Source organism: Topomyia yanbarensis, chromosome 3 (assembly GCF_030247195.1).
Source record: "Topomyia yanbarensis strain Yona2022 chromosome 3, ASM3024719v1, whole genome shotgun sequence".
In the NCBI taxonomy this organism is placed as follows: Eukaryota; Metazoa; Arthropoda; class Insecta; order Diptera; family Culicidae; genus Topomyia; species Topomyia yanbarensis.
In genome coordinates, this window is record NC_080672.1 from 16,971,175 (window position 1) to 16,987,342 (window position 16,168).

General features: G+C 36.3%; 1 protein-coding gene across 1 annotated transcript in view; it reads right to left on the reverse strand.

Annotated features, from left to right (window-relative positions):
* The window catches only part of LOC131691287 (centrosomal protein of 135 kDa), a 120,774-nt gene that overhangs the window by 11,882 nt on the left and 92,724 nt on the right, over positions 1 to 16,168 (reverse strand). Inside the window, exon 6 of the mRNA XM_058977574.1 lies at positions 9,366 to 9,491. Within this exon, the coding sequence (XP_058833557.1) occupies positions 9,366 to 9,491 (126 nt within the window). The remainder of the gene's footprint in view (positions 1 to 9,365; positions 9,492 to 16,168) is intronic.

The following is a 16,168-nucleotide window of genomic DNA, read 5'->3' on the forward strand; positions in this document are numbered from 1 at the left end:
TTAGGTTAAAAACAAAGAGATCTTTAATTTTAAGTTGACAATTTGACTCTAAATCAAGGGTTTGTTTGGTAAGACGAACAGCCAAAAATAATTTATTAACAGAATATTTCTAATAAAATTCGTCGTTATTTCCTAAAGGAAACCCTTTAAATTTAAATTCTAATAGGTACAAATGGGTCATAATTTTTAGAAATGTTGACAATAATTTCATACAACTGCCGCTTTGACTCTGTTTAAATCAACATATTGATAAAATTAAACTTTTAATATGATATATTCAAATTATAAAAGTGATACTAATTAATATGGTTACTAAGATATTTTTACTAATTGTGGCTTGAGTTCATCTCCACCTCACCCGCATTAAACTAGCTGACGTAGTAAGTAGTTGAAAAAAGGGTGGAATGATTAAACATTGGTCGATCTAGCCACCAGATGAAATATTGTTTCTCTGATGATCTGTCTGTTGATCCATCGACGGACCGGTGCCAATAACCGCGTTTTTCAGTTTTCATCAAGTTTTTCATTTGCATTTGTAGCGTCGGGTATATTAGAAACCATTCGGGCAATCCGACATTCAAAAGTCCTTTTCGCATATAATTCTAAGCAATTTCTGCCCACCACGAAGTAGGAGACTGTTAACGGTTTTTCGCGTCGGGTACCGACGTCGTCTGACTTTTAATCGTAATGCAAATGCATTGTGTAAAACCTGGGGGAAAATGAAGGGATACTTGGAGTTTTTGATGTCACATGAGGGAATTCCTGCTAGATTCTAAGATTACCGAGACCAGGTACCACTTAATTTGGTTTTGTAACAGCACCCTTCAAGGGACACGCGAGCCTTGTTGCTACAATAAGTCGCTGTAGGCCCAATTGTTTGCAACAACGGCAGTTCATGCCTCGCGGCTCAAAGAGACGAACAGGTTGACTAGCCCCGCCCAAAAAATCAATGTTTGGACGAGCAGATTCAGCAAAAGGTTCGAAATGGGGCTGATAGAAGATAAGTTGTTTTCACATACTCCTTGATTTTTTGGTGAACGCAATTGCTTGCGAATCAGAATTTTCACTGACCGAAGCAAAGGGTTCTTGAAGGAGCGAATACCATACTTCGCATTTAAGGCCCCTGTTGGAGACTACACCATCAATCTCAACTTCCCGGGCGGTACATAGACAGGATACTTCTTCCTACACGGTTAAGGGGTATTTAGTTAAATCTCGCATATATCGATGATATTAAATGGCTTATCATTGCCCTCATTCAAGTTTGTTATGAATATATACCAAATTCGTTACTGATACTTTTCGCATGTATCAAGCTAGCAGTTGGGAAATTAGATTCTGACATGATTATTAGGGTGGGACAAAAATTAGATTCCAGCTCCGAGTAACTTTTTAGGTGCCATTTGGGTCCCAGAACAACTGCAAATTCTTAGCTTGATCCCTGAAACAGTCTTCCCATGAACATCGCCAAGTTTGCACCCGTGTACAAAATTTCGTGCACGCGTTCAACCTCAAACATGCTTTGCCTTTGTATACAGGTTCGCATCGAACACCGAACCCAAGCGAACGAGGTGCAAACTTAGGTTTAAACACCGTGTACGTACACCGTGTGCGTACATAAGAAAGGCAACACACAAAACAGAATGAGTCAATGCTAGTGATGATGGGCGAGAGAAAGAGAAAACTAGTATCAAGAACCTGTGTGTACGAACACCGCGTACGTACATGGGGTTCGGTTGTGCAGACGAACATGTGCTCGTGTTTTGGTTCGCATTAGCGCGTTCGAGTTTGCACACGAAATGATGGTGTAGGATGAGCACAGAACTAGAGCGAACATGGTGTTCGATGTTCATTTGGGAAGACTGCCCTGAAACTATATTTTTGCGCCCACTGTTTAAAGTTTACATGGGATTTTGCATGGGTAAATTAACTTTCACAAATAATTCCTCCAGAAGTCGCCCATTATTTCCTAAAATAAATCGTTTTGTGGGTTTTATAGAAATTTTACAAAGAAACAAAATCTCGAAAATCACGAAACAATCTGACGCTTGAGAAAAAAGTTTTTCAGCAAAAACCGATTGATGCTCTGGCGATTGATAAAATATTCATTTTTTTCTGGCACCACTACTTTTGGTTGTCCAATTATACGCAATTTTGTTTTAATTTTCTCTTAATGTTTCTAAATCTGTTTGGCCACTTCTCAAGGGTTTTGAGGGAAAAATTGAGGCTTCATTTGTACATAATAAAAGAAATTTTCTTTTTTACATTTTAACGACATTCAATTAGCTAGAGATTACTGGGTAGGGTCGGTTGTCACGGTAAAGATGGACACGTCTATCGATACCAGGACACATGTTAGTGAACTCGGGTGATTCGTAGTTATACTGCCTAAGCTCGACCCTCATTAACAGAAGACAAAGATTAAGCCCGTACGATATTAAGCCTGTTCTAATGACCCTGCCACTTCTAGTTTTCCGATCTGTTTACTTCACATCCTTGCTCTCACTTGAGTACTATGGCTCTAATTTTCATAACTTTCCCTACCCAGTAATCTCTAGCTAATTGAATGTCGTTAAAATGTAAAAACGCTTTTAATCCACCTAACAGTGTGATGAGACATTTCTTATAACTCTTCGGATATTATATTGAGAACATTTAGAACTTGATTCTTCACGATGTTTTTGATAACACATACTACATGGGATACTGGCAGGACTCAGAGAATCGCTCAAATCAGCATAGGACAACATCAGTGCTAGAAATCTTAAACCAAATCAATGGGAAAGCGAAAAAATGGCCCTTAAAATAGACATACCAAAGAATTATTGTTAATGCTCTGTTAATAAAATATCTAAATTGTGGTGGGAAAACTGAATTTTCCTAAAGGGATTATATATTGTACTGAGCCAAAAAAAATCAATTTTTTTTTTGAATCGATTTGAAGTTTATACTTTACTCAAATTTCCAACGCGACTGAGAACTAAGAAATTAACGCTTTTTCTTGAAAAGGGCGATACTAGCAGTGATACCATTCAAAGAAAATCAACAGCGAATATTTCCAGACTTGGTTTTATTTTCTATTTAAGATCTATTGTGTTTTTTACATCCTAGATTGCATGATTCAGTGATCGAAACCCAAAACTTCATAAAATATTTGAAATTATATAATTAAAATTTGTTTCTGCTATTGAAATTGACAAAATGATAGTATCGCCCCTTTGGCGATTGTTTACTTTTTCGGTCCCACCTATCAGCATTGAAGTATCGCCCTTACGTTTTTTTACAATAACTACCGTTCTACACCACCGATTTCGTCCGTGTTTTTTCAATAGCGATCATTGTTACTATATACAGCTGGTATCAGCTTGATAATCCTTAAAAAATACGAAAATAACAGTTTCGCCTCTAAACTGCTAGCAAAAAAAGTATCGCCCTGTTTGTTTGCATGGAGCGTGGAGGGCGAAACTTTAAATAAACAAATAAAAATACAGTTTCGCCCGTTGTATTTTTTGCTGTAGTTTAAGAAAGCAATACCGTAGAATCAAATTTTTAGGTTAATTTGTTGCGTTTCAAAGCCCTCATTCGCATGTATGAAAAAAACCTTATGTTTACATTTGTAAGTATGGCCCTTTTCACAAAAAAGCGTTGAAATGAAATCGCAGCTCCTGATATCACGTTATCTCTGAAGTGCATGCGTGCATAGTTCCAAATTTTACTTCGACATCGACTTTTTCTAAAGGTGACTTCCCAGTAGTATCCTTGATTTGAATTGTTATCGCTAATCCTAATGCCAAAGAACAAATAAAAACCTCTCGAAAACGAAGCGTTTGGGAAAATCCATTACGGGAATTTTCATTTTCACGAAACTTTTCGATTCCTTCCGTCATTTGCGTTAATGCACTGGGAGCACAGTGCTCTGAAAATCTAGCGAAATCGTCTTAGGGCACCAGCGGGTCTAATTCAGAGCTATCTGCGCGGCGAGTTAAATCTGTTAAGGATACTAAAAACTAATTTCTATTCCATAATTTTCAGCTCAGCAATTCGAGAGATCGTGCTCACCGCAAGCCATGAAAAATAGACTACGTTGTGAAGCGATGGTCACTATTTATTAAAAATCACGGTTAAATAAAAAATTAAACTATTAAAAAAATTCAAATAGTTTATAATTTTCACAAACTTATTAGGAAAAATGTATTAATAAGCTTTCGTAATATTGTGTAGGAAAAAAGCTGAAAATTTCAGTATTTTCTCTATCTGCAACATATAAACCCTCAAGTATACCAATTAATTGATATACGAATTGGAATAGGTTCGCCAAATTTTGGAAGAAGTCTAGAAAACAACCCCTTGAAAGCTACCTAAAAATTGTTGTAGTTCGATGCAATAAAAAAATCCCCAAAAATGAAATGTATCTATTAATGTGAAACACAGTGAATAATACATACAATAAAGACTCATTTTTATCAATCTCATGGTGTATTTTAGGCTGACAAAATGGGGACATTGACTAAATCGGGCAATTTTTTTCCTTTATAATAAACTGAAGCTGTTAAAATAATCTTCCCGTCCCTTGATGTAGTCTGATAACTATTTCTGATTATGATGAACTTTTTATTTTTGCATATTTCCATCTTCATGATAAGGAAAACATGCTCAAGAAAGGATTTACTCGAATTCAGTCTTGTTCGTCTGCTAGAGCCCATCAAAGATAGGTTCATATTTGGCTGATAAAATCGGGGTTTCAATGTATTATAATAGATATTCAGCATTCGAAGAAGTTTCTTGTGAACGAGTGTAGAACGACTTTGTTTCTACTTACTTGAAGTCAGCGGCGTAGCCAGAAATTCGGTTCGATCATACTGTCCAAACGGCATAATTCCGAAACCGTAATTTTTGAAGTTTTAAAATTATGCAAAATTATTTTTTCAGAAAATAGTAACAGAGTTCGTATCTTTAGCGAATTTGTTGAGACTTTATTGTAGTCATGAATATTAACCTGAGAAAATTCACCATAAATACTTCTTGGACGATATACCGTCAAAATTATTTTATCAAATGATGCGCTGTTTAACGTTTGTAAAACTCATTGAAGATACTAAACCTCCGAAAATGGCGGTTTCAAAATGATGCTATCTTGACCTTAAATTACTGTTTTTAAACATTTGACCTATACATATAATTAGTCATACAACAAAAATCAAATGCTCTTCAAAATCGATCAGAACCTGCTAGAGTCGAATGGAAATCGTCATTTTTCATAAATTTCTCTCTACATTCGGAAAGTGTTATCCTCGTTATTAATCATATTACGTTTTCGTCTTAACTCGACGCATTCCCAAAATAAAAACCTGTTTTAATCCACCTAGTGGTGCAATTGTGCTTGTCTCATTTGTCCATACTACGATTCCATGGCTGGTTATGTTCAATACAATGGTGGAAATGAATATTACATGTTCAGTACGATTTGCACATACGTACAACGGAACGACAGCCACGATCTTGAGATACTATGTGATATTGAAACATCGCTTGAAACCAGCGGCGGATCATGGAGAATAATCCGGGAGGTCCAGGTCTTGCCGAAAATTTTCAACTTGTTAAGAAATTTTAAACTAGTTTTAATTTTAAAGTAGCAACCCCTTACTGCATACTCCCTCCGGGCCAGTATGATTGACGATTTTTAGAGTGATTGCATAACCTTTCTATATGAGAAAGGCAAAAATGTACCAAAGTCCAAAAACGTCAATTTTTGTCAAACATCTCAATGTTTCATGCATTTTAAAGTCATTTGGCATCAAAAATACAATTTGATTTTGAAAATTTTTGATTTCAGTTTATATGGGAATTTGCTGTGTGATTGCATTCTTCAACTCATAACCCCGGAACCGGAAGTCCAATCAATAAAAAATTCAATAGCAGCCGATGGGAAGGTTGTACCTTTTATTTGAGACTAACTTTGTGCAAATCGGTCCAGCCATCTCTGAGAAACAGAGGTCACATTTTTTTCCACATACACACACACATACACACAGACATTTTCCGATCTCGACGAACTCAATCGATTGGCATATGACTTTCGGTCCTCCGGGTCGGGATTAGATTGACGAATTTTAGAGTGAATGAGAAAGACAACAACATTTTTAGCAAATGTTGAAAGTTATGCACTTTTTTGGTGAGCAGTTCTATGTTTCATAGACATTAAATCAATTTTAACTTCGCTTCCTATTAAATAAAGACCCTTATTACAGTACATCTCTACAAAAACGAGCTGAATTTGGAAATAAATCTGAGGATTATGATTGATTACAGAACTCTGGAATTTTCTATTGGAATGTTTTCAGGCAGGAATTTGATATTGATGCTATTAGACAACTGTGAAATCAAGACCAATAGATCAGTTACATATCAGGAGGTCCCTATTCCGACAATTTATCAAAAGTCCTCATGATGTTTACAACAACAGGTTATCAATCTACGGATCAGATAATTTTTATTGTAATATTGAATTAAATAAATAAATTTTCAACTTCAATCCAATATTTTTTTTTTTTTGATGGGTTTGATGGGTTGTGATGGGGGGGGGGTTGTATGGTGTTAAACCCCAAAACTTTCTCTTGGCTACGCCGTTGCTTGGAGTTATTTATTTCGCTTTTCATTTTCCGATATGTTTCAGATCGATCCGATGGTTATAAGTTAGAAAAATTGCAGTCAGAAGGTTCGCACAAATGAACATTTTTGTACTGATAAGTTATCAAGTTCCTTCCAGACAACTTGGAAGTGTTCGGTGATTATTTCTAGCGGTTGTAGATAGTAAAATGAAATACAAAATTCGTTTTATCGAAATAATGTTTAGCTTATTTCAATGGATTATTACTATATTGAACAATAAATAGGCGACAAAGAGTAATCAACAAACAACAAGCCATAACTTTTAAAGTATTCAAAATAGATATTTAAAGTCTTCAGTAAAGTTATTCGCAAAAGTAAGAGCTACAAATTTGCTGAAGGCATCATTTCGATATAATCACTTCCAAGAAAATTTGTGAAAATATCTCACTCATAGGGGGATTATTCAGCAAAAGCACAATACCAAAAGAAAGGGCATATTACCTCCATTAAATTCTCCGAAGATACTATTGACCTAAAGTAAGCCGTTTTGGCGTTAATAATAGATTGCATGTTTTTGGTCATATTTCTGGCTATGGGAAATGATAAAAATCTTTCGTCCGCATTTAATGTTAAATATCTCTTTTGATAATAGTCCGATTTCAACAATCTATAGCTTGTTCCAAAGGTATTCGTTAAAGCTGTCTAAAAATATATAAATTGTTAATCTATTTTGTCGATTTCGGCAGATAATTCAAAAAAACTGCAAAAAACGCTATTTTTACGCATTCAAACATTCATATCTTGGAAACTAAACATCAGAATCAAAAACAAATTAATAGCGTTCATACTGTTTTTTAGTTCTTTCATTTAAAATTGGTTTGGATAAGATCGGTTCACCCATTGCTGAGAAACACGAATGAGAATTTGTCCGTTACATACACACACACACACACACAGACATTGTCCCAAATCGTCGAGCTGAGTCGATTGGTATATAAGAGTCGGCCCTCCGGGCCTCGAAAAAAATCTTGAAAGTTTGAGCGAATTTTATACATTTCTTTTATAAGAAATGTAAAAAGAAAATGTGACTAACATAGTCGAAATAAAAAAGGAAAAAATAATAAGAGAAAGTTAAAAATTTTGTATATAATTCGACTATCAGCAGCAGTGATGCTATGAAAAGCGAAAATTCCATCTTCAAGACATCAATCGGTTTTTACTCAATAACTTTTTCCACAAGCATCAGATCGTTTCGCGGTCTTTTAGACTTTGTTTCCTTGACATATTTCCTATAAAAATCAGACATTCATTTATTTTCAGGAAGTAAAGGGCGACTCTTGGAAGAATTATTTTGCAAAAGACGATAACCCCATACAAAATCCCATGTAAACTTTAAACCGTGGGCGCAAACATATAGTTTCACCGATCGAGCTAAAAATTTGCAGAGTTGTTCTGGTAGCTAAATGGGGCCCAAAAAGCTACTCGGAGCAAAATTTTATTATTTTTTTTTTCATTTAACCATGCCCCACTCTAATGATTAAGACTTTCATTAGTTTAGTTTTCGATAAAAACACTGAAAAAATAAATTCAGTTTGGACAAGGAAAAGTTTTTTTCAAATAACTTGTTTTCCTTAAAAGCACAGAGAACAGACATATAAGCTAGAACAAACTTTCCCGAAAAACCTGTGTAAAAATTTAAATGAAAATTCGTTGAAAATCACCATCGCATACAGGTTCGCATGCGTGAGTCACCATTGTATCCCAGTTTGTATACAAGTCCCGTATAGCGATTGTTGGCCGATCGAAGCGCCGCCTAGTGGCAAGTTGCTACTTGCTGTTGTCATTTCAAATCGACTGTTTAATTTATTACACAAGTTGAAAACTTTACTTGTATGTCAGTTCTCAGTGTTAAAAGTGCCCATCTTGAAATTTGGCGGTAGGTAGGGAACATATTTACTTATTTTGGAACAAAATTTCATCCAAATCAAAAATGGGGCTTTTTGTAAATCAACTTTAAATTTTTAAAATCGATTTTTTTCAGGAGTCGATAAAGAATTTTTGCAATATTTTTATTCAAAAATTTGGTTAATTTTGTGAAAATCACTTCTAAAACATTTTTTGTAGGATTTGTCATTTTTAGACTATAGTCATTTGAAAAAAAAAATGGTTAAAAAAGTTTGACCCTTTTCAAAAGACAGTCTAGATCATTTTTGGATAAACAATGTATGAAAAGTGGCTTTTTGTGACCAAGTCCTCATGTTCAGAAAGTTTCATTCAAATCTGAGAGGGTGCTGCCAACTCTGAAAACGATTTAGTGCAAAAGTTGTCAATTGAGAGTTGGTTTGTTTTGATGAATTTTAGAATGAACTATAAGCTTGCCATAATAATACAAATACTAAATAAAATTAGATTTCATTTAAACCAGAGTTAGAGATTTACGAATCTAATATTTGACCAAAGCCCATCAAAAATACAAACATACGCTGAATTTTTCATTGAAATCGGAGAACATCGACACAACCAGTGTTTTAAAAAACGGGCACATAAATCGATTGGTAATTCAAAACGAACAAAGTTTTTTTTTTGAAAAACAAGTATTTTAAGATGATTCCACGTGTTTTATTATTATATCAACGCAATGGCAAGTTAATGTGACGAACAACTCTACCACGGATTGGACAGGACTTGAAAAAAGTTAAATTACACGCATAAAGCACATACTAAAGTATTAGCTTAGCTCCTGAATCAGCACTTACCCGTTTTCAGCAACAGCGTTGTCATGCGAACGCTTTAGTGTCGCCACCTGTTTCTTCAGCGTGTCACTCTCCGATGTAACGTTTCGCAGTGTGCTCTCCTTGTGGATGTTGTCTACGCTAGCGTTTCTGAAGCGACAGAAAGAAAATATGATTCATCGAATTAGTGCTTCACCGTATAGACATTATTATGTTGAATGTAGGCGCAATATACAGGGTGTTTTGGTTCATCATTGAAAATTTACATTTGCAGTACCCTCTGGAAACCAATATAGAATATATTTTTAAATAATATTTCATCGTATTTAATGTTTAAATCAAATAAACTATCTTGATGTTAATATTTTGGTTTATCTCAAGGATCTTATTTGAGTCCCTTGTAATATTATCGATTCAATCTAATTTTAACAGTTGTGAGTTGCTCGGTGTTAAGTCACATTAAAAAATGAGATATTGATAGCACTGAATAAAGAATTTCTTCGGCTACATTCAACTTTTGCCAGATTTGAAATCTAACAATAAACAAGAAATGTAACAATAAACAAGAATCCAAAATAAATTTCCAATTATAACCTAAGGGATGTTGCGATTCAAACTTTTAATTCGAAATCAACACTTTGTCACTTAATCCGGTCTGAATTAACACCGACTACTTCGCAGTTGATCTAACAGTGTTACAACAATATTCGAAAACCTAAAAAATAACTGTTGTATACAGTATTATCAAATCTAAAGGAAGAGCATCCCATCACGGGCCAGCTATACGTTTAAGAAAGTGTTTTCTCCTACTACGTGTTTTAAGAAAGTAATCAATATGTTTTATCTTTCTCATATTAAGGAGTCATAGCAGTCTTTGAACCAGTCTTGCGCCACACAAAACGTTATGATTTGATAAAACAAACGCATTGAACAACATTCTGAGTTTTTGGTCGAATTGTCCACATTCCGGGGCATTCCGGGAACCTGGTTCCTCCGGCAAAGAGGTCACTTTTTGACTAATTATCAAACCCGTCTTGCGGGGTGTCAAACTTTATAATTTTGCAAAACAAGTGCACTGGTGACCTAACTTGAGGATTTTTGGTCAAATTGAACATACCCACGATTTTCGACTGGTTTCAAAACCCGTCTTGCAGCACTTCAAACTTCATGATTTTGCAAAACAAGCACAATGAAAGACATTGGCAAAGTGGACACTTTTGGGCCCATTTGATACCCTATCTTGCGGCATGTCAAACTGCATGAATTTACAAAACAAATACGCTAAAAGACATTTTGAGGGTTTTTGGTCTAATTGACCACAGTCCGGAGTATTCTGGAAACCAGTACCCTCCGGCAAAGAGGACACTTTTCAACCGATTATAAAAGCCGTCTTGCCTTGCCAGGTAACTGAGGGCTTTTGGTCAAATTGGATAACCCCGGGATATTCCGCTAATCTGGTCCCTTCGACAAAGAGGACAATTTTCCACCAGTTTTAAAACCTGTCATATATACCGAGAATATTTTTCTTATTAGGAAGAACCAAATTCAGGTGAAAATTCGGATTGGGTGCAATTCAAACATAATACCTTAAAATATAGTAATATGACGATTGACATGTCGCAAGGCGGGTTTTATAACCGGTCGAAAAGTGTCCTTTTTCTCTAAGAAACTAAGATCCCAGAATACTCCAAGGTGTGATCACTTCAACCAAAACCCTCAAAATATTCCCCAGTGCACATTATTTTTACAAAATCATTAATTTTGACATGAAGACAAGGTTTCAAAAGGGGAGAAATGTCTTCTTCTTTGCCGGAGGAACCAGGTTCCCGGAATACTCTGATTATGTGGCCAAATAGACCAGAATACCCTTTCGTGTACTTGTTTTATAAAATCATGAAGTTTGACATATCGCATAACAGGTTTTAAAACTGGTCGAAAATTGTCCTCTTTGCTGGAGGGACCAGATTTCCGGAATATCCCGGGGTGTATCCAATTTGACCAAAAACCCTCAAATGTTCTCCAGTTCACTGGTTGCGCAAAATTATGAAGTTTGACACCCCGCAAGACGGGTTTTATAATCTAGTCTACACACATACTCACCCAATACATGAAGGGATCCTGGAAAATTGCAGACGTTCGCTTACAATTTTTCTTGTCAAGATCAATGGTTGTGGTACATATGGTATGTGACACAATCATTAAAGCGGCCAGGCCACCTGTGCAGCGCACAAAATGAAGATGATTAAAAATTATACGCCAATTAAATTATTCATGCAATGAAGAATTTAATCAACGAACCATTTTGAACCTTGAATAAGGAAGAAACGTGGACAACCGTGCCGACCGTTTCAATTTGATGGGTGTTTGATAAATCGTTGGGAGTGACTTGGCTAAGAGGGTTAATGTCACTCCTTTGGTTCCTGGGATGGGACAGAGGTATTTAGCCCTGCCCTGGCGTATGAGCCTAGGTTATAGCGCCTTTACTCGCTTGGTTTTGGATTCGGGTCATCCTAATGTTTACAAAACCTATATAAAATGACGGGTTCGAGTGAACCTAGAGCGATTCTTATTCAAAAACGAAATCAGCATAAGATTTACTTAATAGCCTGAATTCACTACAACGAAACAAAGGACTCTTATTTGAATCGCATCTCAACGGTGTCACCTAGTCAAACTCATTCCGGAACTGGGTCGTAATCCTGACTGGACTCAACATGAGCTCTAGCTCAAATGCCATAACCGATTCCGATTCATTCGGTGCCGAAATCGGTTGCAGCATGCGAGCCGAAATCTATACAGAATCCATTCAGGATTCCGAAACGATTTCAGAATTAGTTTTCCAGGTATCATCATCTAGATGGGATCTAGCTCTTCTGCATCATAAACAAAGAATTAAAAAGATAAACAAGTTAGATCTCACCAAATTATCTGCTCAAAGTATCGAAACTCGTCAAGGCGTTTGTCCAGTATTAAAAGACGTCGCCTTCGTTCTGGCCGACGGCATTGACATCTATATGTTCAGTTTCCCTAATCTTGCAGTCGGGAACTCAACTATTCCGATCATCTCCGCTGCTTGATCCGAACTCAAGATCGGGAATCCTTGATCAATCGCTAGTCATTCAGTGTTATTGACAGTGTTTTATTCTCCAATTCTCCAATCTTTTCAATTTTTTCCACGACACCTGAAAATCTGCTTCCTCCTGTCCCGCAAGATGGCTTTTATAATCGGTCGAAAAGTGTCCTCTTTGCCGGAGGACCAAGTTCCCGTAATAACCCGGGTTGTGGACAATTCGGTCAATGCGTTTGTTTTACAAAATCATAACGTTTTGGTCGCAAGACTTGTTTGATGACCGCTATGAAAGTTTTTTGCTTTTCGGAAAGGGGGTAACCCCAGTACTCCTAATAGTATATCCAGAACTAATGGCAGTTCCGGAAAGGTCTAAAACTAGACAAAGTTCGGAGCAGGTTCCCGTTGGACCGCGAGTGGCCATTCCGAGGCCAATGTCCCTTCCCTTCAAATCATCAAATGGTTCCAAAACCACGACATGCAGCCTACTGAAGCAATTCCAAGAGCTTTGATAGCTATATTGCCAGTATTCCATTGAAATTCACAAATAGTAATAGTTCCGGGAATCCGGATTCCCGGGAACCGAATGAGTAACCTGATTCTTTTTTACCAAATCTAAAAGTGGATGAGTTTCTGAATCCAAAACACCCAAAAGTATCTAAATCGGTTGGAAATTGCCGTTGGCCTGATACGTAGTAAAAAAAATCAGGAACCCCTCCTCACTCCCCCCTGACTGCGACAATTTTTTTAATGTTTTAACGATATTTAATTTGCAAGGGACTGGAAGGTGTGAAAAAAATTTCAATATTAAGAGCCATAGTACTCAAGGGAGAGCAAGAAGTTGAAGGAAGAAAGTTTAGAAAACGTGGAGTAGGGTCATATGAGCAAGCTTAGAGTTAGTCACTTTTCACTCTTAGTCGTTAATAAAAAAGGGAAAGATAAAAATGCATCAAAAATATTGTTAACCTAAAAGCTTGACTTAGTGAAATTCAAACATGTCACAAAGTTTCAATTTCCAGCTATGGATAAAACATTGGAATTTCATTAATTGAAACCTAAAAAGGTACGCGGGCACCGCGTCGGACACATAACGGTTAAAGGTGTTTTTTTGTTGGACAAGTAACGGTTAATTTATGAGAATGTTTAAAGTCATATGAAGATATTGATCACAACATTTTACATTGTGATTTTATGCAACAGAAATTTTCTTTCTACTCTTTCTCCTGTAGAAAAACTATTAATTTATGCTAATAGAGATGGTCCAAGCACATATTGTTCCCAAAAGCATCTTAGAGTGTCTGATAAAACGCTACCTTAAATTTTGATTCTCCTTAACTCTAAAATATGCTTAACCCTCTTAAGACAAATATCTTCCGTAAGTACAACAAGACAATTCACCCGTAGCTACAGAGATCTATATTAGGGTGGGGCATTGTTATGTAGAAAAACATAATCATAACCACAACAACCGAGCACAGCACCTTTTTGGCTCCATTTGTGGTCCCAAATAATTGTGCAAAATTTGAGGTTGATTGGTTTTGACCCGGCGTAACGTATTGCGTTTGAAATTTGTATGGGGAAGTCTACTTTTTCGCATTTTCAATTCTACAGACTACAATTTTTCCTGCAGTATGCCAACAATTAAATAGAAGTGTAGTCCAGGATATGCAAAACAACTTTGCCAAAGGATGCATGATGTTAGAATGTCTCTAAAACAAGTTATAGCTATTCAAAGGTCGATAGATCGAATTAAATGGAAAAAAAATCATTTTTTGCCAACACCGCGGGTGTACCAATGATATTTCATATAGCGTGCCAAAAAAACTTCATATATTTTACATTACGCATTGGTATGCTTAGATGATTTTTTTTATTCAATCGTTTATTTGATAAGGCATGTTTACGTTAGCTTAAAGGTGCCAATTTTGTTTTGTTTTACATTTTAATTTTTTAAAACTAGGGGATTACATATTGATTTTTTTTATTTTTAAATGAAACTAAGGAGATTTTACAGCTATCTTATACATGTACACGAGGGGGTAATATAATTTTCGTATGATTAGAGGCGTCATTTAGTTTTTATGGTAATACAGTTTGCCATTTTTATCAGGAAGATTATTATAGCAAATAATTTTCAACTAAGGGGGACAATTAAAGTCCCTCCCCTCACTATGCCCTATTGTTGAACTACCAATGAAATTGAGTTAAGGCTTTTGAATAATTCATCCGAACATACCAATGTGGTAGTTCTAAAATATATTATGTTACTTTGGTATGCTATATGAAATATCATTGGTACACCCGCAGTGTTGGCAAAAAAAGATTTTCGGCATTTAATTCGATCTATCGAATTTTGAACAGCTATAACTTGTTTTAGAGACATTCTAACACCATACATCCTTCGGCAAAGTTGTTCAGCATATTCTGGACTATACTTCTAATTGTTGGCATACTGCTGAAAGAATTGTAGTCTGAGAATTTAAAAATGCAAAAAAGTAGGTTTTCCCATACTAATTTCCATATAAATTTCAAACACAATGCGCTACGCTGGGTCAAAACCAATCGACCCCAAACTTCGCACTGTTATTTGGGACCCCAAATGGAACCAAAAAAGTGCTGTGGTGAAAAAACGATCGTTTTTCCCCACCCTAATCCATATCCCGTATTACATTATTAGAAGCCGTCGTTCGTTCCGGAAGTGTATTGAGGTCATAATGGCGGGAAATAGGAACTTGATAGATGATTGAAGTAGTTTAAGACATTAATATACATATCTTCTTTAAATAAAAAACATGGTCGTGACCATAAATGGTTTCACGTAGCCTGGAGCAATATTTATTGTTCCTTGAGTAGTCTATATGGAAATAGAGTTCTTCAGCCTTGCAATCTATGAAGTATATGCTTACGCAACGCAATAGTTGTCATCAGGACCTCGCGACAAAGCCATGAAACCTTAGAATTTTAGTAAAAAATTTCACTGACTAAACAAACAAGCACAGGGTAAATCGAAGAGACTCCCACATTCAACCGACCGTATTAGTCACATACGAGCAATGACCGCGACCGAGAGCAGCAGTAGGGCGTGCTCTCAAAACTCGGAAGGTCAAAGTCGCTGCCCACGAATAAGCTGCTATTGTGCAAACTACCATAAATATCCACTACTTCCACCATCAATGGTCATTAACTAACCAGCTAAGCTAAGCTAAGCGAAGCGTCATTGACATTGTGACCATCGGCAGCAGTTGCAACAACGGGTACTCATCGGACCACGCGGAATCAACCGGCGAATAACGAATAGTCATCAGACTCTGACGGACTCGTGCCGTGAAGCTCCTACAAGTTCATTGCGAGAACAGCAAAAACAAAATAAAACAACAAAATAGTGGCACGATCACACAAAACAAAGCGGGAAACCCAACGACCGGACGGATACCGGTTGATAGGCATTAATTTGATTTCGCACGCAGCATACCTGATAGTATGTATGTTTAGTCGCTGATCGCTGATTATTTGTCACAGTATCTATTCGATAACCGCAATGACTGCCGTGTCTTATTTAATTGAATTTCACATCACACAATACGTCGAAGAGAGGTTTTTAAGCTTGTCGAGGATATTTAGCTTGAATAATGCAATAAGCAGTGCAAAAACAAAATATAGCAACGAACTTTGTTTTTGTGTTTATACCGGCTTTTTTCCGCTGTAACCTGTAAGTTGCGGAATTGAGTACAATTGTTTATATATTGAAATATTTAGGCAC